This window comes from Acyrthosiphon pisum, chromosome A2 (genome assembly GCF_005508785.2).
Source record: "Acyrthosiphon pisum isolate AL4f chromosome A2, pea_aphid_22Mar2018_4r6ur, whole genome shotgun sequence".
In the NCBI taxonomy this organism is placed as follows: Eukaryota; Metazoa; Arthropoda; class Insecta; order Hemiptera; family Aphididae; genus Acyrthosiphon; species Acyrthosiphon pisum.
In genome coordinates this window covers 80412522-80436907 of record NC_042495.1, presented here as the reverse complement: position 1 = coordinate 80436907, position 24386 = coordinate 80412522, and the positions used below count along the sequence as shown (strand labels likewise).

Below are 24386 nucleotides of genomic sequence, written 5' to 3'. Positions count from 1 at the left end.
CATGAATCGAAATCTTTCATCTCGAAACTTTGTCTAGGTAGGTATTATATTATCTAGATACTGCTCACCGATGCCCGGGCATTTAAGGGGGGGGGAAACATATATCTTCATTTCACATGGTTTATTTTGTAATTTAATATTATACTGAAATACTGTGGTAACATTTAAGTTTCAGGCCGCCCTGTTGCAACGATGGAATTTACCGGCTCTAATGTGTCCGTTCTGTCCGTTCGTACAAGTGCTTTCAGTCAACGTGAGCATTTTCACCCTGACCGCGATCGCAGTTGACCGGCACAGAGCTATTCTCAGTCCGCTCAGGTTAGTATTAGTTGTGTTTCCCGGTGAAACAAATAAACATATTATACCTAACACAACAACAACAGCCGACCACAGTTGTAATAATTATTATTACGTTATGTTGACATTTATAATAATAATATATAAATAGTTGCTGTTGTGTGTTAACTTACAGTATTGTAATATTATGATTTATTTAATATTATTATTATTATTATTAGTAGTAGTGTTATTATTGTTATTATTATTATTTCGTATATTGTTAACAGCGCAATACCGTCGAAATTCCGAGCAAAAATGTCAATAGCCGCCATTTGGGTGATAGCTTTTGCGCTTGCGACGCCAATGGCTATTGCTCTCAGGGTGCAATTTATCGAATACGGAGATAGAGGTCAGTAGTAATTTTATTTATACTAAAAATTTCCTTTTCTTTTGCAACCGTGCTCTTTCTTCAAACAGTTTCTAAACGCCCCGCATCACGAATGCTTCCGGTTTATGTAGCACAATGTACACTACGACTACAACAACTATAACAGTCAAAGTACATAATATTATCTCATTATTTAATCGTGCTAAATAGATACCATGTCAATAATCAATTTTATTAAAATTATATTGTGTTGGATTAAAATCCATCGGACATGAATTTTACAAACACAAAAAACATAAACCATGGATATAATATTGTAAATTATTTTATTCAACATATTATTATTATTATTATTATTGTAAACTAATAATATTTGAATTTAAATTAGGGAGTATGTTATTGGATTAAATATTTTAAAAAGGGACAAATATGAAAATTAAATACTAAGTATTATGTAAACAGTTACCCACGAAAATTATTTTGTACAGCAAGTAAATGTGTGGTTTTTAAGACACGCACATACACACATCGCCATGCATATAATCAAGTGAATAAAACAATTTCTATAATATTATCTAGTAAACATGTCAAATGCAATTATTTAAATTACCAAAAATCTATATTGATAGAATTAAAATTACTAGCACACACATCATTAAAACATTTTAAATTCTGTATAACTTTTTACGTTTTTCCTTATTATGGATTTCTTTAAGTTTTCAACTTTACGCGTGATACACAATGATGAATTAATAATACATTTAAAAAATAATTATAATGATATGTTCACTTTAAGGTTCTAAAAAGTTGAAAACAATAGTAGCACTACACAGGGGCGTACTAGCCCACTGACCTACTGTCCTGTAGGAGAGTAGGCCCTTGAACTACGGGGACACGAGGCTCTTTATCAATAAGTGTCAAAGGGCCATAATTAAGGGATAGCCCGTCATAAATATTTATTATCTTTAACTGTTGTTTCTGAATTTTCAAATAATTTATAATGTTATGGAATACTATAAATCGATAGGTAACTCCTTGATAATATATTATTGGTGTAATTACAGTTGGAATTATATTAGTTTTATAGTAAAAATTCTAGTTGCTCCTCTGAATTTTCCTGAATGTAGGGCATTCTAGAATTGGACGTTAACAGGCTTTTACCGTCACTGCCACTACAACTACTATTGTTTTATTAACAGAACTTAAAGCATATTGATTATTAGAACTGCATAATTTATAATTGTCAATAAATCATAATATTTCAAACCCTTAATTTTGCGCAATTTTTATTCCAACACTTGATAAATAAAATATGTTCTTTAATTTTAATTTTTATAAATTAATATTAATGAGTAATAATATTGTTATTTTTTGATAAATGTAAAAATGTCCTTCCTTGTAATCTGAATTAAATATCATAAATACTTATTATTGTTATATTATATACATGTTATATACATTAAACTTGTATTAATAATGTATAATGTATATACTGAAATGATTTTTGCCATCGTTATTAAAAATACGTGTTACCTATTTACTTTTATTATTTTTCTTTTTTAAAAAATAATTCTGGAAAAATAATGACTTCGGGGATTCGGGTCAAGTGGAATAATTTAGATGCTTTTTCCTAAATATTATTTAAGCTTTTATGTTCGAAAAATGTTTTTAAATTAAATAAACATATTATTATTTTTATATTATATAAAAACAATTCACATCGAAACAATGTAAAGATGTTGTAAAATCTCCACATTGTCACCTATTACAAAATACAATAACATTAAAGCCATCGAGGCACGAAGAGCAAAAACGTGGTTGTACAAACGACGCGTAATACAATTTTAAGGACTTATTTTGTGGAATGAATGACGTATGTAGTCTATAATATGCAATGTCGCACATACCTCCGTAAGGCTAATGATCATTTACTGTTCACAGAATGTGGCCACGCATGCATTGAACGCAATTTACAATTTACATTGTTTCATACACATTTCGTGGTCCAACATATTTTATTAATACGAAATATAATTAAACTAACACGCCGGTTGGCATAATTAGTGATGTAAATTTTCATGAAAACTTTTTTTGGTGAAAATTTATCATATTAATTTCTTATCAAATAAATCTTTTGATATTATATAGTTGTAGTATATTTAACCTTCATAATTATATTTTAAAATATGTACTTTCATTACCATTTACCCATTTTAATACAATGTTGGTATTATTCTAATGAACATAATATAGTAAATTAAAAATACAAATCATTCAATATATATAGTATAGAAATGTGCATTTTTATCTTTTATTAAAAATTTTGTATTTTTACTTTAGTATAAATTATGAGTGTATAATCGTTTGTTACAATTATTGATTTTTCAATTTTGAACGGATGTAATTTATTGTTTGAGTCACTTCCTCAATTTTACCCAAATTATATTTATTTTTATTATTTTGTTTTGTTTGATTCTGACGTTACTTGTTACAATGTAAACAAAAATGAAACAGTAATTTTATAAATTATTTTAAAATTTTATTCAAACTTAAAAATTAATTGATTTAAGAAAAGTACAAAAAAAAATTAATTTTCAAAATTTTCAAGTTTTCAAAAAAAATTGAAAATTTTCAGAATTTTCAATGAAAAAAAAAATTTTCAAGCTTACATCTCTAGGCATAATATATTCGTATAGACTAGTTGGGAACATACGCACGGTCAATGAGCGCATCATTTTATACGTTATGATGGGTTATAAGTTATATGTATATTTTGTAACCTCGTGATTATTTTAAACTAAGTAGTAAACACACATAATACATAAAAATATCAAATATGCGATCAATATTGGCGTTTGATTATTTTAGTCGGCGTAGACACAGGCGACTATAATTTTGAAGTTATTGATTTCATATCATTATAAATAAAAAATAGATAGTTAATGAGCTCGCAGTTGAGCAAAAACGTCGACATTTCGTTCAAATAATGTGCTAGATTAATTCATTGGGGTTTTTTTTTTCATTCCAAAATGAACAGTTTATTACGCATTAGAAATTAGGAGAAACATATTTTATTTTTGTCGGTATATAATATCATAATAAAACAAATAATTTCAACAAAATCTATTTAATTTTCTAAGCACAACGAAATTTAAAATCACGATAATCCGTTAATAAATCCGTTAGTTAATATTTAATGAAGAGAAAGAATTACATTGTATAGCTGATGGCGTTTGCAGAAATCGACTGAAGTATGAAAATATAAATATTTGAAGTTTATATCGAGTCACGCTGTTTCACAGAAAATCGAAAAATTTCAGTTCGACAATAGTTATAACTTATAATATATGATCCTTTTTCAGTCTCGAACTCTCGCTCACACACAGACACACGTGGTATTATAGGATAATATATACAATATATTGATTATTTTAAAGGAAAAAGATAATCAGTAGTTCTACGAAAAGTATTAACAGTCTTGGAATTATTTTTTATATATAATTAGAAGTCGTTGCAAGACAATTTTTTTAAAAAATGTACAAATTATACTAAACTTTTTAACTTTTTCAAGTTACAGCATATATTTTTAATTTCATATTCTGTGGTAGATTATATTTCTAATAATTTCAATACACAAAAATATCAAACGAGCACGTCATAGTTAATTGGGTTAATTCAGGTAGTTTCTAAAGTTTCGATGAGATCGATATACTCGCTGTGTTATTATAGTGGCTCGGACATTTGGTGGGATAACCCATGTACCGAATAATAATTGGAATTACTTCCCGAAGAAATACGTACCCACACTTTTCAAGAAAATCAATGTTTACTTTTAAAAGAATCGCCTTTTGTGTGTGTCTATATATACATATATTACATATTATTATCATATCATAATTTTATCATAATAATATCTTGCAGACGGTCGGAAGTTGGTGAAACCGTTCTGCTACAACGTCCGGCTCCCGGAGCGCACCATGCTGTTCTACAGGCTCACACTTCTGTTCGTCCAGTACCTGGTGCCCGTCGTCATCATAACGGTTGTGTATATGCGAATGGCGTTACGGCTGTGGGGCTCACACGCCCCGGGAAACGCGCAGGACAGCAGAGATGCGAATCTGATGAGGAACAAGAAAAAAGTACGTGCCCGACGCATTAATAACAAAATAATATTATTGTCATAGAATATTATATAACTGAATAATAATATATAAAATATCACGATGATAATATTATTATCTGGTCCCGTCGATTGACTCCGTCTAGTCAATAATGATAATAATATTATTATACCAGCCGTGTATTATCAGCGGCTGTAATTCTGCAAACACCAGCCGGTATTGCTGATAATGTCACGGTTTATCGATCTCCGGAAATTACGCCTACTCCGCTCTTCAAAAGTTATCGAGTACAATGAAAATCACTGTTATACGCGTTTGAGAAAAAGTTTCACGAATCAAACTTCTCGAATCTCTATAATTATTTACACGACAAAAAAATTGTGTGCATATATTTATACTTTTCTCTTTCAGACGTATGCAAAACAGTTATTCATTAACGTTTTTACGATATATTTTCGTTTTAGTTAGTTAATTGTGTTTTAACTTTAAAAAGTTGGAGGGAAAAAGTAGGCAACCGCTGTGCTGTACAATTGGATAATATAGGAGTCAAGTGTACCTCGTATTGATTACGTCACTGTAATGGATCATGAACGTGTTCAATATGAATTCAATGATAATCGGTACATCATTGGATACGAAACAATGGCTATTCGTTTTTCAATTAAGCCGAAAAAGTATTAAATCAAATTTTTCAAAAACTTAATTTTATTTTTGCTCATCTCCGATTATTTTGAAAATAGCTGGGAGTTTTCAATTTTGACCTCTCAAAAATACCATATCAAATTTTCTATCAGAAGCAACCCTCCGAATTGAAGATCAAAGCGTTCTTTCGATTATAAATCTTAGATGTAGTAAAAAATGTAAATGTTTATAATATAAAAATCTAAAGTATGAGGTATCTGCATGAAGGAAAATAAATATAATTAAATATGAGACAAAGTTTATCTTATATAACGAAAATACCTGAAAGTTAGATTATTATAAATAATAGAGCAACATTTTTAGAAATCATTGAACTATCATTCATGATGGTTTATTGCATTAGTTCTAAGTTATATTCGACCCACGATATATTTCACAGTACTTACGGATAATGGCCACATTAAGAATTGTGTTCCTGTGGGCTTTGGTTTTTCAATTTTAATTACAATACCAACCGGAAAATAAAGATAGATTAAAATTGCCTTTGTTTTTTTTGCGAAATTTCACGCGAAAAAACAGAAGAGGAAAAGTATTTATATTATGGGTTGATAATATTATGTTAATGAATCATGCAACCGTCTGACCTACTTTAGTCGGGTCAGATGTAGTTTCTCCAGTATGCATGTACGAGTACCTATCTTACGAGACTTAGATATATCATGAAATCCAATATAAAAATTGTATAAGCATTTTTAAATTTAAGTTTAAACTATAATGGACAGAATTGTGGTAAATTAGATTGTTTCTGAGTATTGGGGATAATTTTTATAGTAGAAGGGATTTTGGAAGATTTAAATAAGTGGTAACAGGTAAACGATATAAATATAATTTATTTTGAGTAATCCTTACACTATTAAGTTCCTGTCATTTTTGTTTATTAATGGTATAATATATTTGACTGTTCGTAATCCTTGGAGTAAATTGAACAAATATTTTTTTATTTCTCTCATGTTTTTGATAGAAGGGTGCCGAGTGGAAGCAAGATGAGAAATTGTGTTTATTTTTATATTTTGTTTATAAATAAATGGCCTTCGGTACATTTCCATTCACAAATATTACGTACTTAGACTAAATAATTGAAGCCTAGTTGATTGTTGAGTAAAGTATTACAATTTTCGTAGGTTAATCAAATTATAATTATTTCTGCTAACAATTTAATTTAGTTTAGGAATTACAACAATTTACATACAAAAGATAAGTTATGCAGTAGTTTTCTACATTTTCTTAAACCATAAAAATATAGTTTATTTAAAATAATATTTTATTAAAACTAAATCGTAATATTTGTGCTAGAGCCTAGAGCTAAATGATTAAAATATTCAGACATTTTTGATAAAGTTAACTTTATTGTTTTATTAATTAATTATGATAAACGATGTATGAAAATTTATTGTGTTTCAAATATCAGTGAATAAAATTACTTTGATTTAGAATAATTAAAAAGTATTTTTCCTGATTTAGTAAATATAATAAAATATAACTATTTAAATTGTAATTCATAGGAATTAACTATTTTAAAAACACCATAATACAATAAGTATATGGGTCTAATATTATAATAATCATATTATTATAGACGCTAGACGCATTAATTTAAGTACAATAATTTCTTGACACATTCGTGTCGTTTAATTATATCTTATTATCTGAATAGGAGAAAATCAGATACATTATTTTTATTTAGCTACTGCAGCTTTAAGTTTATATAACAATGCATCGTGTGAGTCGACAAGTCCCGCCACTTTCAGCACGAGGGAGTTGATTCTAAATATGATGAAGTAGGAAATGCATATTATAGAGAATCAAATTAAAAAATTACGAATGGTGTTGGAATTGAATGAGAGTGACGCGCAAACATTGAGCCACAATATCAATTTAACCTCGATGCACTTATAAGTGGATCGATGAGGACGTCGACAAATATGCCGCCACGACAGAGTCTCATTTATATTTTCCAATATTTTCTATATTATACACGTAACGTGATATATATCAGAATTGATTATTAATGAAAGAAGTAAAATAAAGAAGTAAAAAAAAATAAAACCTTCGAGAAATTAAAAATAAAATGCATTAATTTATCGTTCCGCTTAGAATTTAAAAAACTATCCCAGCACTTAGCACTCTATTCATAAAATGTATAAACTAAATGATTGAATTGGCATAATAATAGTATATACCACAAACTATCATACGAGTTTGACTCCTTTCAAAAGTTTACGATCCGTATATACGATAATTACCTACTACACTTTCGCTCTCTAGACACAGAAGATAATGTTTTTATAAAAAATTAAATAACTTTCTGAAAAATTATGACTGAACACCTTTTTCTAAATAAAAAATTCAATTACTTAGTATGCGATACATCCTTCACAACAATATGATATAATATAACTATTATAGTGGTAGGGTGAAGTATTGCTCGACAATAGATATTCAGGAAGAATGGGTGGTGGTTAAGTCACGATTTATTATATTTACAACAAATATAACCTAATTAGTGCGTTTTTGTACGTGTACGTATATAATTTGATAGCTAACTGCATCTTTATATATGGATATGACACGGTAATGATTGGGGCTATACTTTAGGTTCCTCCGCACCAATTTAAATTTAATTCAACGCAACTGGAGTGTGCTATTACTGCGATTACATACTCGTTTAAAATGATAGCCCTTTGATGTCATTCATTTTAATACTGCTACAGACAATGAACGCTCTTGAAGCACCTATAGCTGTTGTGGGTAGATATATATGGTTTTAATATAAATTTGTAACTACCGCTTCAAAACGTTAATAACATTTTAGCAAAGATAAGTTGTGTACACTTTTGACAATAAATCATTTTTTATGCCTCAAGAAAATAATTTATACCGTATCATGTAAAATTTAAAATCTCATTGTTTACAGGGTTCGATTTACTTTTAGTACACGAGCTGTTTACAATACATATATTATAATACTAGATACATGGAAATATTAAACCAATATATTTTGTTTTCAAACAACTATTGGTATATAATATAATATAACGAAAAGTAATAAATAATAACATTCAGTTAACGCAAAACAAACCGAACTATGCATATTTGTATAAAATATGAGGTACCTACTTGTTGTTGGATGAATGTGTAATATTTTGATACATACCATATTTTATAATAAAATGATTTATTTATTACCAATGATCTGATTTTTTTTAAATTTTAAGTATTTTTACCACTATATTTTCAACTAGGCATTGAATGTATTCAATGAGTACAACCTGTTCGGATACAAACTTTAGTTTCGAAAAAAAAAATATTCTTTTTTACCAACAATAGCTTGTGAAGCAGAAAGTTTTGTCAAATATTAATAAGAACGAAATCAAAATTTATTCAAATGAATGTTGTCGAAATAAATTATTCTGTACTTATTTATGCATTCGTCTATTGAGTTTTTGAATACATTATAGATAGAACCTATTGTTATATTATATAAAACGTATATTTAATTGTTTAATCTATAAACATTGTTCAAGTAAAAAAAAAATAAGTAACCAACTACATTATAACTGGTCAGCGTACAATATTATCGTATCATTTATATCGAGGGTGACACGTACTAAAGGTGCTATCGCCTTACCCTGCTCGTACTCTCTAACCTAATGACTCTCTCCGAAATCAATTGGGTCAACACTGTTAATTAATACAATTTAACACGATTTTTGGGGGGAACACGTGTTTTATTATGGATTTAAAACAAACATAAAATAATTCAATCGTCCGTGTTACGATCACTACTTGTCAGCGCACACACTCTTACCGAACTCCACGACGACAAGAGCGTGACTCCCACGTATTTGTCACGAATCAAAATCAATGGTCAAAATATAATAATTATTGTGTGTTCTCAGCACATTTGCTACATTTACCTGGCCTACAATAATAACTTACTTTGCAAAAATCAAACCCATACTATTATTACAATACTGCCCATGACTTATAAAATATTTGTAAATTACTGTCAGTGGTATACGACAGTATGATAATATTATTTTAGGTTTTATGAGAAGACCCCACATGGAGTTGAGCACTATAATAATATTATTATTGTATGGTTAGGTTAAATTCCTTGATGGATTATTGGACAAGTAAAACGTCTCACATCATTTGGTAAGGCTCATATCGTTATCTAAAAAATCGATAATATCACAAATAACTCTATTGGTTTCTTTGTTTAAATTGTAATAATAATAATTATTGTATTATTTTATGATTAATTGCGTATGACATTATGATAGTAGTTTCGATTCAAAGTAGTAGTTATTACTCGAGCTTAAGATAAGTTACTGGTATAGTGGTGTGTAATGTCTATAGTGTAGTTGTACACTACCACCGAACATAATTTTCATGTAAAAATAGAATAAAATTGTTACGACTGAATAACATAACATTGTCTGATATAATAATAATATTATACTAGATATTCTCAAATTCTGCGCATTTGTATCCATTGTATGACTATACAATGGATTTAGTTATTAAGTTATTTTTTTTTTATATCGACAACTTTTTTTTGCTTGGCCAAGACCAATTTAATACAAAATCCAAAAAGAGTTGTTCTTGCAGCAAAAAAAAATATCAAAAATATCAAACTCTTAAGGTGCACTTTTTTAATGCCACTTTAACACAATTATCCGAAGTTGGAGTCCTTTCAATTTTATGTAATTCATTCACAGTTAAAACCTAACGCCATCACACCTATCATAGTCAAATCTGTTTGTGAACTTGGTGCTATTCCAACTGCCAACCTATTAATAATTGAAATTGCTTGCTGCAAAGTACTTAAAACGCTTAGTTTCATTAAACAAGTTACGAGTCTGCCTCCCTGAAAAGCCTCACATGCGCACTTCTAAGACCAATCGTGCATGGTCCTGTTATGATGATATCTCCCTCTACTTCTTCCAGCTCTTGTTTAACGTATTCAATTAAAATTTTTAATGTTTGCTATAAGTATATGTTAAAAATCCCTATTATGATTTTTCTTCAATTCTATACACAATTTGGGTTTTAACTCCCAAGCATGCAGTAAATATAGATTTCCTCAATAACTACCTGAACATTAAATGCGACTCTCACTGAGACTTTAACAAACCTCTTCGCCGTTGTATGTCATTGGCTAGAAGATCTGCACTACCCCTCTCATCCCTAAATTTTTCATTTATTACACAATGTACTATAGTTTTTTTTTATTTCTATCGTACCATTAACTTCTTATATTACTTTATATTATATGATAATAGCTGTATTTTATTGATAACGACTAATGAGTATAACGTGACTCGACAGATGAAAAAGGGATACCAAACAATGGTCCTTATTTCGTATAGTGTCGCGTATGGACTATGGAGTAAGAATAGAGTGTAGCCATCGTACAAATCGTCATATAGATACCATATTGCTTTTGTATTGCAATTGTTCGGACTTTCAAGTAGGTAGTTAATGTTCGTCAATAATTTGATTTGAAATTTAAACTTAATTTAGACCCTTTATGCACAATTAAATAAACTTAAACAATCATGTATAATATAGATTGGGTACAATTAATTATGGGGAAATAATAGCTATGTTATACTAGCTTTATATTCAATTAGGTTGGGTATAGCAGAAAATCAAACAACAATAATGGTCATCAACATAAAAGTATAAATCATATACCTACCTTTTTTAGGAGGTTTTAGGGTTATACGTTATATACTTCTATCATCTATGAAAATATATTAGGTAAGTTCAAGAATGTGTACAAATATTAAAAACCCGTTGAAAACAAAACGTGTGTATAGGTACTATTCATTAAAATTCACTAATATAAAAAAAATACATAAGCATGTTCATAAAAACGGACTTTTTTTCGTTTACCTCATATTATATTTTATACTATAAATACCTACCATTATTGTTACTAGTTATATTATTATTATTATTATTAACATTGAAAGAAAATGTCCGATAATAGCTTGGAGGAAAAAAACCAATTAAGAGTGGCGTAGCAACGAAATTACACAATAAACCAAAAGCATTGTTTTGAATCGAATTCAATATCATTTGATAATTGATAGAAGCAGTCTAAAACTCTAAAATATTATATAATTATTATTCTATTCATAGAACACTATACGGTTTTTTTCCCCTATTAACAGAGCACTAGTCTCTAACAAATTACAAAACAAATTGGATATCTTTCATTCCTCTCAAAAAGCGATCCAAATTAATATACTTTCTTTTTAACCATTTTTTCTATTTAAATATATTGTATACTAACTAATTCAACCAGAGTGAAAATCTATTTACTTAATATCGTTGTATTTATAGTTAGACAACTATTTTATGCATATTTTTTTTATCAAACTTGTAAATATTTAATAATTCTGTACTAAATGTCCTCGGGCGTGTATTTCAAATAAATAAATAAAATAAATAAAAAATATTATAAAATATTTATAAGAAATTTGTAATTAATTATTTCCAATTAGGATTTCTATCGAATATGTTTATGCGTATATAACTCATATGCATTATATAACAATTTCAGGCAATGAATTTGTCGAAAAGTCTCATATAATTATAGTAAGTAGTTCGTAATATAAAAATCTCAAATTTTAAATAGGTTATAAAATATTTATTTTCATTTCACTTCTCATTTATGGTTTGTTTTTTTTTTATCTAACATAATCTTATATGTATTTTATAATATAAATATAATTACAAAATATAAATTCTTGCGTGCCCATCAATCGTTTGTTTTCAACATTAAAAATATGAATAAAAATGATTAGATGATGATTAAGATATTAAGATAAGGTACCAGTTAGCTAGCGTGGTATTATTTTATTTATTACACTTTTATAACAATAATTGTACAAAGTAAATGTTTCTAAGATTTTTGAGTGGTATTAGTGTGTTACGACCAACCAACAAATTATAACCAATTACCAAGACTATAGTAAGTAACCAATCTTCAAAATGTTTTGGCTATTCATATTATACCTAAGAAATCTGTCTAAGATATTTTCCAAGTCCAATTGGTATCGATCAATAAACTAGTAACCAGTGGTATCATTGAGCGTGAGTAGGTAGTAGCCCACCCCTTGTCATTAGTGGGTCGCTGTCGGGCCGAGTATATGGACTAGTTTTGAGCCACAAGCCCGTAAACATGATTCATATCACTGCTAAATAAAATTTAACCATAACTACTAAATTTCCAAGTTAAATTAGTAGTATCTAAAAGTGACCTACCGGCTTACCGTGTCTTACCAATAAATTTGACAATTTTGTTGATTACATTAAATAAAACATAGGTCTAGTACAGTCATTTTTTTTCATACATGTAGAAAATTAAAATTAAATTAACAAATTAATAATGGTTAAAAATTGTTTGTATGTGTTCAATATATTATAATAGTGTTTCCAAAACTGTGATCTGTGGACCCCTATGGGGTCCGCTTGTGGGTTGTATGCCGAAGGGAGTCCGTGAATTATTATTATTTATTATTGTTTTATTGTTAGGTTAGGTTATTTGTATTACGGGATTCACAAATTTTTTTTCTATATTCTATGGGGTCCAGCGAAAGAATAGTTTGGGAAACGCTGTATTATAAGATAATATCAAAACAGAGGCGTCATTTGCGGTAGACATTGGCGGGCCGCTGTCGGGCTAGTTTAAGCCCGCAAACATGATTCATGAGATTCATATTCTCCATACATATTTGGCACAAATAGGACATAAATTGGGATAAAATTCCCCTCAAAATAAGTCTTCATATTATAGTAGCTAATATAGATAATATATTTAGGTATTCATCTTGTCTCCATACATATACATATATTTATTAATTAGTCATTGTTGTTTCTTAAAATAATACTTATGTAAGTATAAAAATAATGATATAAGAAAGCTATTTGTATTGAGATAAAAATGTAATTGTAAATTGTAATTGTAATATAATGTAATGTAAATGTAATTGTTAAAGAGAGGTTTTTTTTCAGTTTTATTATGGGCTGGTCAAAACTTTTGCCCCCCCTCCCTTTTAAAACTGAATCGAAGCCCCTGCTTGTGACGTGTATCATCCATAAACGATAAATGTGATTGTAATGATAACAATTATTAACGTTATTATTATTATTATTTTAGATTATGTTTTTATACACATTATAAGTTTCCTGTACTCTGTAAAATATCCACATGGCTCGTGCTTTCAATAATGTTTGTTAATTCAATAAATTTGTTAAAATAATATATTATTCTATGTTATAATAATATAATAACCAGACATAAGCAATATATATAACAGTGATTATTGTCCTACACAGCGCTCGCTGCAACAGGGACAGTCATCATAACAATTTTAGAGCAATAAATAAATTATAAAAATAATGGGTACATTTTATCCCAAAAAAAGGTCAAAAGAAAATTGAAAACTCATTTTTCAAAATATATTCAACGTTTTTGATGGTACCGTTATGTTTTCTTGAAAACCCTACTAGAGAATTCAAAAATAGCTAACCTGTAGATATCGCTGCAGTGTCAATACTTCAATCAGCTAAATAAGTACTAATAATTAGCAATTCTTTCAATAAAAGTTAGTTAAATAGTTAGTAAAATAGTTAAATATTCAACAAAAATGCACCTTTAGAATTAATAACTCTCTCGTTTCAATCGTATTATTATTTAAATATGACCTAACACAAAATCCGTGCTTCACTTACACTGTAACAACAAATCACACTGATGAATGTTATAGTTTTATTATTATAATACATTTAAATTATTAATTAACAATTGTATTTGAAGAAAATTAGTAAGCTGAGCTTGGTTTATTATTATGAGTAATGACTAATGACTATAAAATTAAAAATACTTGTTTTAGTTCAAACTGCATTCGGATGAAAAAATAAAAACATATTACTGTTATTAGGTACCTATCATAGGGGCGTAAAATACATTTATAATAACGAGTACTATTATGTGGGTTTACAAAGTACATGACATACATGTCCATTGCTCGTTAAAAATGCTAAACTAAGTTGTGGTTTTAACTAATCTGTTTATGATATGTATAAATTATAAAATCAAATATTATATTTTTTATTGCAAAAATAATCTATAAGAACATGGATTGAAATAGTGCAATATTATGTTATTTTTTACTCTTATTACAAAACATTGGTTACTAAAATAATCAATGTATTAAACAGTTTCATGTAGGTAGCTCTATTTATAATTGAAAAAATTGTATAAAGTAGCCATTTATAGTTTATTGAGTACAAATCATATTTTTCAATTATTTTAGAAGTTTAAAAAAAAAATTAACCAACTTTTAATAATAAAACATAAATTTATTTGTATAAAAGGTCCTACATTTTTCAAAATCACAAATCACATAATCATTCTTACAAGTTACAACAGTTCTATCGTAATCGACATTCTTTTAAATTGTAAATTGATTTTTTGAGCCAAATAATTTGTTAAAAGCCACGATGGTAACAATTTACTGCATATTTAACATACTTTATCAAATACTATAAATATACAAAGTTTCAAAATCTGAATCTATACAGTCAATAACTGCATACTTCAGTGTAGAATTGAAACGGAATAGGTATTTCGGCAAGCTCACATACTTTAAATATTTCAAAAAAATTAATATTTTCCATTCTTACACATTTTCATGATAATTTGGTGAGCTGTTTGTTGTTACAAGATTTTATATATCCATTATATAAAAAGAGGAAAGTTGTAAAAACTAACCTACAGGTGTCGGCTGATTAACTAGTCATTGGGTAAGTCACTAAAATCATTGTAGGTGAAAATAATTCTAAGCTGTCAGATAATTGTTTACCTCCCAAATGTACCAATATTATATACATTAATATATTATATTATGTATAAAACATATTATATATTAATTTTCATAATACACAATCTCAGATAGATAGGTACATACTACATATATAGTGCGAAGGGGATGGTTTCTGTGAACGTGAAGCTAGTGCGGTACTTTCAAGCTGGCTCGCGAATAGATTGACCACGGTCATCCTAGGGGATTTGTCGTTGAACCACTGACAAAAATAAAATATAAATAATGAAATATTATCCAATTGTTCAACTGTAGAAAGGTTAGTAAGTCGGCACACGTCCCACCTGCATTCCTTTAATAACAGTTCAGTTCCTATGTAACGGTACCAAAAAAAAGATATATATATATTTTCTTTATTATAAATAAAAGACCACGGTTGAATTGGCCATTTGCCGTTAATAGTGTATTAAATGGGTTTTTTTTTTTACATTATGAATATAGTTTGTTTTTTTCATATAAATCGATTAAATATGTGAGAAAGTACAATTAAAAATTATGTCATACAATAAATTAAAAGTGAATAGGTGTGTCTATATGATTTTGTTCTGATAATATGGTTTTCTATAAATTGGTGTCTTTGATAAATTTCAGTAAGTTATAGATGTTTAGAGGTTCATTGTTGAGGCATTTGGAGAGGTTATTTGGAATGTTAAATTTGGATCTTTCTTCATTAAATTGACAACATTCTATAGTAGTAGGTGTTTTATGGAAATTACAGAACCGCAAATAGAGCATGGTTTAGGCTCTGTTTTATACATGACATGTTTATGGGTATGCCATTATCCTTAGGCATGTTAGTGTTATATCCTGGAATCTCGTTAAATTTCGTGGGTTGATCCATCTACCCTATTGGTATGTTTTATTTCTCTTAATTTGTTGTCCCCCAGTAAGTGCTATTCCTTAGGCCTGTGGTACGCAATCTTTTTTAATCCACGACCCCCAAAATTATTTCCCCCTTCCTACCAACATTATGTAAGTGTGTAATATATACTAATTATTGGTGACCTTCTAATAAAATTTCGTGACCCCCAGATTGTGCATTACTGCATTATGTAATGCGTCAGTTATGGTATTTTTAGCTGCTCTTTTGAGATTGTCTTTGAAAAAGAGTAGAATCGTTTCGATGGTCAGTCATTGCTTGTTTCGCTGCTGTGTCTGATGTAGATAGGTATCCATGTTAGTGACATGTTAGTTTGTAAGTGTTGTTCAGGAGGTTAATTATATCATTGTTTGCTTGCTAATGTACTCGGAGAATCTTCAGTATGTTGAAATAGTGATTTGACATTTCATTAATTAGTTGGATTGCTTTTTCTGATACATATATTATAGTAAATCGTTTATTTAATGCATAACCATGATAACAAACTGTGTTCAAATACCCATGAAAATAGCTTAACTACTTGACGCCGTCGATGTTAAGATATGTTTTAACTAAATTTTTTAGATTCTGAGTGGAGCAAAAGAATTTATTGATTTTACAATGATATGTGTTTTTTTTGTCTGTCAATAACAGTTTGGATAGTAAAAATTCCAAGTTGTTTCAGAAAGCGTCAAGATAAACAAAAAAAAAAGTGGCAACTTTTATGCAAAAATGTTGGTGTAACTAACTCAAAAGAATTCAATAGAAAAAAAATATACTGATTTATTAAAAATCTTAAAAATGTAAAACAAATTTTCTCATAAGAAAAAGAAAAGGTTTTCTCACCAAAAAATATAAAGCCTCAATTTTTTAAGTTCAAATTTGGACGAAATTAGATATTGTAAACGAAGAATAAGGAATTAAATTTGTTATTGTACCTAAACATTAGCATTTAAAAATATTTTTCACGTTGATTTGAAATACTTTTATATTATATTTTTTACAGACGATGCCATAATGACATTATCAAAACATTTAGATGAATTTTATGCTACTGCTGTTTATATACCATAAATATATTTACACCGTTTCGCGGTAACAAGATAATAAAATATGATATAAATATTAAAATATTAAAATAAATACTTATATTATAATAATACAATAAATTCTATAATATTAAAATATAGCATTATAATAAAATAAATTACTTTAATGGCAATTGTATATAAGTAATAAATACCTTCCTACCTATCATAAAATATGCTTGCAGTAATAATGAATATTGATGAACAGACCTCAGAATCATTTTCTGTCTTCGCTCAGAATCGTTGCTCGTAAGGACTGCAGATATATTTAAACATTAATTTCAATAACTGAACACGTCAAATACAGTGACGAGTGACTTACTTAATAACAAAGCTTACGTCGAGCCTACTGTACAGCAAAGCTGATACCTACTTTCCCCCTTTTAGTATCTAAGCGTTCCGAAAATGTAATAATTTTATAATAATATGTATTGTTTTATTCTGTCTGTCATCTCCAATGTATTTTTAATATTTTTTAACTCCTATTACTACAACGTATGACGAATTTCATTTTAAATTTTAAAATCTTAGATATGAATCGAAAAATATTTATTGACATATTTATAGAAAATAAACTAAAAAAAAATTAAAAATATCTATATAATTAGTTCAAAACGAGTCATAATTTAAAGTATCTTCGGTCATTCATTTTTTAATCATAACAAAATTTGAAAATCATTAGATGACAATGTGTTCATTCACGGTTGAAAATACGATGGTGAAAAAATTTTAACTGCATGCAATAACGAACAAAAAAATTAATTTTACTTTGAGGTAAACAATTTTTTTTTGTTAATGGTAGGCAATTTTATGGGAATATTGTATTGATTTTAAAATCATAGATATAAATAGAAAATTTTTTATGAATATCTAACTCAAATAAAATTTACAAATGTTCGCGATTTTGACGAATTGTATTGCAATTATTACTTCAGCCGCTCATAAAAGTATAATATTGTAGATTTACGCTAAAGTTGTTTTTTAATAAGTTTCCACTAACTACTTATGAGGAACTTTTTATTTAATTTTCATGCTTTTTGACCGAGCGAAATATTTTTTATCGACTGTAATTTCAAAAAAAAAATTTCAAATCAAAATTTTTTGATGCCTAAATAAACTGCTCAAAAATAATAAATATATATTTTTAAAATTGAACGGTGTATAGTAAATTCTAAAATAAACATAAAATTAAATTTTCATGTGACTATACGGTTATTTTTTTTGGAAATTTTGCTTTGAGTAAATATCTCAGGTTTTTCTTAATTTTTATTGTGTTTTCTCCGATGCTTTTGAAAACTTTTAGGAATTGTTTACTTTTGACCCTCCAAATTACCAACAAGTTAAATTCACAAGTTTTTTTTACTTTTTATCGATTAATTATTTTACTCATTATAAAAAATATCAAAAATCGGGCTTTTTACGATTGTTAAAAATATTTTTTGCAATCTGTATAATAGGTATTATATGTTAACTGTAAACCACTTCAATAAGCCGTATTACTTGAATAATTACGAAACAATGTTTTTATGCCATATTTTGTTCACTACAGTGCGCTCTCTAATCAATTCTAGTATTAATAATAAACGATAGTATTTTATTTTATTACAAATAGGTACCTATACTATAGTTAAGTTTATGTTATTTGAACTACTTATTTTAGGTTCTGAGCGGAGCGATGAATGTATTGATTTTACAATGATGTGTGCTTTTTTTTTGTCTGTCATCGCCGTTTGGGGCAAACTAACTGCTTCGATTTTTTTCAACAATTTCTTGTTCTATGGGAAAGTTAATCTAATTGGTACATTTGGGATGTCAAAATTTAAAATTCCCAATAGTTTTCAAAAGCACCGGGAAAAACAACATAAAATTAAGGAAAAACGGGAATTTTTATGGAAAATTGGTTTTCGACAAAATCGATTTTGGTTTTTTGTGTAACTCTACAAATTATCGTATGTATTGTAGTTAATGTGTTATGTACATAACACTTTCCCTGGTTTATATTTTCATTTTCTCTAAACGATGAAATTTTCAAAATATTTTGATTTGTTTTAAGCTGTTTACGGACATTTTCAGTTTCCTATTTTCTTAGTCTTTTCTTTTATAATTATCAATAACATTTTATTTGTTGGGTGAAAAATCTTGAACATTTTATAGAGGCTCTTATTAATATATTTTTTCAAAGACAGATGATAAATATTAAAAATCCATAGTCATCATTTTTTTTTATAATTATTTAAAATTTAAATATTGACAAAATACTTACGCAAAATTCACAAAAATGTGCAAATTATTTTAAGTTAGAAATTCATAAGAATTGTCTTTTTAAATCTAAGATTTTAAAATGCAATACAAGATTCCTCATAAGTTTGTCTACCTTTATCAAAAAAAAAAATGTCTACAGGCAACTCAAATTAAATTTTTATGAGCGTTTGAAGTTCATATTTTTACAAGATTGGATATTAACTCGGTTTCTCATGTAGCGATTTTGCTATTTTTTTGCAATTAAAAACAAATAACTGTAGATGCATGAAATTTTCACTGAATGTTTATATTTTCATTTTCGATAGCTTTATGCGACAACTAATCTCATTTGTAGCAGTAAATTGTTCATAAAGGTAAAAGCTTTTCTATAGATATCAATTATTTTACATTATTTTGTGGGAAAAAAAAATGTAGATTTCATAAGTAATACTTGTGAATGTATAGGTATGTAGCTTATAGATGGCTCATGCATGAAGATAATATTATCACGATTATAATATAAATTAACAATTACACCATAATTAACGCTACTTCTGTGTAACAAGTTAATATTAAGTAAGTACCTATAATAAAAGATAATGACGGAATTAAAACATGTAAATATGCAAACAATGAAATTAGGAAATTGTTCTTTCTCGATATTATCTTAGTGTTAATTATTCGAATTAAATAAAAATTACAATAACCAATTAATATATTTATAAATGTAGTTGTTTTTATTTTGACACAATGTTATGTTATATAAAATAACAAGCTAAGTCTATAAAAGTTCTAAATTAATTATGGGTACTTATCTACTTGGTGTTTTTTTTCCAGGTCATAAAGATGTTAGTTATTGTTGTTGGGTTGTTCGTTTTATGTTGGTTACCATTACAAACGTATAACGTACTTCAAGATATATTCCCATCAATAAATCAGTAAATTAATATTACTCTATCGGTTCTTAATATCTGGATATGCAAGTAATTTTGAAATTTACATTATTTTAGATTCCGTTACATAAACATCGTGTTCTTCTGTTGTGACTGGTTGGCAATGAGCAACAGCTGTTACAACCCATTTATCTATGGAATATACAACGTAAGTACCATTAATTATTATTGGATAGTTAAGACATATTTTAGTGAAAATAATGAAAAATATTATTATAAACGTATTAGGACATGAAATATTACGTTGTAATATCGGTTTAGTTCCATAAATAATATGAATTTCTCTAATCGAGAGGATAAACTATTTAAATTATGACAATATTTCATATTTTTATGGTTTTTCTCAAATTTGTTTAATATTTAATTAAATTACTCTAAAATAATAAACTCTTATTTAATCGTTTATTTATCCACCCTAGAAATTTATATTATTCATTTGAATAACTTAACGAAAAATAATCGTAACATTTTAGTTGGTTCATAAACAAAATATCAATATTAAATTGTATAACATAATAATATAATATAATATATTATTAATTTTTAGATGACGCGTTACTTTACAAAAATATTTGATAGAACCCGTTCGGTCGTTCATTGTAATTTGTATGAATCAATACTGAAAAATTTCATTTCATTCATTATTTCATTTATTTGACCTTTATTTAATTTGTGTAGAATTTTTCTTATAACTATTAGAATATGTGGTTAATACGTCATATTATATAGATATGAAAGGACATGATAGAGAGAAGTCTCCAAGTGGCGTACCTAATCTTTTGATTTTTAAATGTTCTAATAATTTAATATCGCATCTTTTTTTTTAAAAAAATCTTACTATCTTTCAATATTAGTATATTGCTTATAAATACGATAAATTATTTAAAAGTGTATATATATATATATATTACTATAAATTAAATTAGGTAAGCAAAAGTAATTATATTATTCTATGATAAATTATTTTACATTTATGAGTGAAAATGTTGTTAACATTGAAAAGCATTTTAATTTTTTATAACACTATTTAAAAATAATTAAAAAACTATTTAATTTTATCTGGGTTAAATACCTGGATATTACTCATAAGAAGTTTAATTTTTAACGTTGGTTTTTATTCTAATATATAAGGAGTAACAAAATTAATAAATAAACGGATTCTAGTTAAATTTAAAATTTTATATTTTAATAGATATTTTTTTAATTGACAATTATAAGGTACCTAATAGTAATTTATATATTATTTTACGTTAATTTCTCTTGAAGACTAATATTGAAGACGTTTTAACGTTTATGTAAAACTCTTCATAATTCCAGGTGCTTAATTTTAAGTTATAGGTCTAAAACACTCCGTGCTGTTTATTTATTTTTAGCGATTTCACAACAAGATTTTTTTTCTTTATCGACGAAACATTAATACTTATAAGTTATAACAGACATTTCGGCACTAGAATTTATAATCCACGTGAGCATGTCTGATTTCGATACCAATTAATTATATGGTGTCTTGGCAAACTTTCGTCATCAGACGTTCTGCTACCAACGAGAATAATATAATATGAATATACAGCGAACGTTGATAGTGAACCGCATTTCGACTTCAGAATAAATTCATTAAACCGAATATAATCAAACATATTATCATGTATTAATATTGTTTATGAGTATTTACATAAATATCAATTCACATGTACACACTCCGGCAGGTGTAAAATGATAAGTCGAATGATATATTATTATAATATAATATGTGTGTTTTTTTTATCACCGCGATATATCGTTAAAGAGTACAGTATCTACCTAGAGGCTAGAATATACCTAATGGTATAATATTGTTGTGGAGTTATCGATAGGAGGCGCTATATATTATTATTAAAACCGTTTGTTCGGCCGGCCAAAGTATATAGACCGAGTGGCGAGTATAGACAGAGTGTCACGTAATGTTGACGTTTCAGGAGAAATTCAAACGCGAGTTCCGCATCAAATTGCGGCACTTCCGGCGCGGCCGTTTTCGCGGAAAATCAAACGGGAATAACGGGAGGTCACCCTCGGTGCGGTCCATCACGTTGTCCGAGTGGAAAAGAGGATATTCGACAAGGTGCACGAACAGGACGACGGCGAACGGCGCGTGCGTGGACAGTCCGCCGCCTAGAAGGGACGAGTTGGAAATGTTCGTGTGCAAATCGGGCAAGATCACGTTGATCAAGTGCGGCAGCCGTTCGGACCTCGAAGAACTGTGTCTGTAAAAAAAAGTGTCATGGTTTTTGATTCTATACGTATCATTAGGTACCTACCACGGACCTAACATGGATATTGTGGTTACAATATAATGATAATAATAATAATATCACGGTAGACCGCATTGACCGCGAGAAAATTGATGATGACCGAGCAGGATCTAGCTTTGTATACGTCATAAGACTATAATATTATGCATACGACAATAATAATAATAATAATAAAAATATGTCACCGTGTTTGTTCTTGTAATTATTTGCAAGACCAAATACTCCTATGCCCGACTATACATATTATAATTTATAATACCATTATTTATTATTATTACGATGCAGCAACACGGTTTTACGTAATATGTAATAACAAAAGTATATAATTATTACTGTACAATACTTCTGTAAATACTAAATAATAATGTGTTAAACACCGGTGGAAATTATTTTCCTTTTTGTAAATTTAATAATAAATATGCTGAGTGGACACTACGTGCATGCACACCCCCATTTTTCTTTAATAATGGATTTAATAAAATTATGAGTATTAAAATTTTAACTAGGATCATAATGTTTTCAATTATTTAAATCTTTATTTCGTTTACGTTGTATCCTATGGCTATACAAACATCTTCTTTCAAATAAGAAGGAAAATGTTGGTTTTTGAGTTATTCAGCAGCCGGTGTTTTTTTAATTTAAATATTGATGCATCTATATCAAAATTTGAATGCAGAGTGTCTGAGTTATTATTTTATATTTTATATTTTGTAGAAAAAATTTATCTGATAACAATTTACGGGAAAATGGGATGATTGTCATTTCAAAAAAAGTTAGTATCACCACAAGAAACTCCAAAAATCGAAGTATTTTAAAGTATGGTCCTCAAGTATATTTAAAAGCTTCAAAAATTTTAATTTGAAAAAGTGTTATTATTGAAGGAAAACGGAGGTAGCATGCTCAATGAGTCACCCTACAGTACACAATATGTATTATAAATTTGTCCATGTACGATGGTAACTTACTGGTGTGAATTAAAATAAATATATTACATTACCTATGTTATAATATTATATACCTACTGTCCTGAATATTCATTTTACCCCCTATACTATTGAAATACATATGATATTATAATAGTGACATAGATCGGTATTATATTAGATAAACCTTTACTGCTTGAATACAATTATTTGTAAAAGTTATATAAATAAAATGTTATAATATAATATTGTATAAACTTTACAGTTGTTTACCTACTAATATTGTGGCGAAATATTAGACCAGCGTTTAATGATTTAAATCGATTGTATTAACATATCATATTATAATATCAAAGTGTGAATTATACGTAGCTAACTACATAATATTTATAGGTACCTACACTGAATAATAATCATGAACTGAATATTGATCATAATATGATTATTATACTAATTTAACGATGTAACTACAATATCTGCAATACATTATAATTTATCATTATAAAATATACGATATAATATAATATATTATAATATATCTAGAACCATGAATTACCGTAAGGAATTTTACTTTGTTCGTTATTTATTTAGCTTATAATTATTGCGTATACTAAATTTACTGATATATCGATTTCTGGTAGA

General features: G+C 27.8%; 1 protein-coding gene across 1 annotated transcript in view; it reads left to right on the top strand.

The window, feature by feature from the left end:
* The window catches only part of LOC100159388 (RYamide receptor-like), an 82359-nt gene extending 58369 nt beyond the window's left edge, over positions 1–23990 (top strand). The window contains exons 5-10 of the mRNA XM_016804636.2: positions 170–318; positions 567–688; positions 4589–4806; positions 20418–20518; positions 20591–20681; positions 22489–23990. Of these exons, the coding sequence (XP_016660125.1) occupies positions 170–318; positions 567–688; positions 4589–4806; positions 20418–20518; positions 20591–20681; positions 22489–22779 (972 nt within the window). The 3' untranslated portion in view covers positions 22780–23990. The remainder of the gene's footprint in view (positions 1–169; positions 319–566; positions 689–4588; positions 4807–20417; positions 20519–20590; positions 20682–22488) is intronic.
* Positions 23991–24386: the final 396 nt, after the last annotated feature.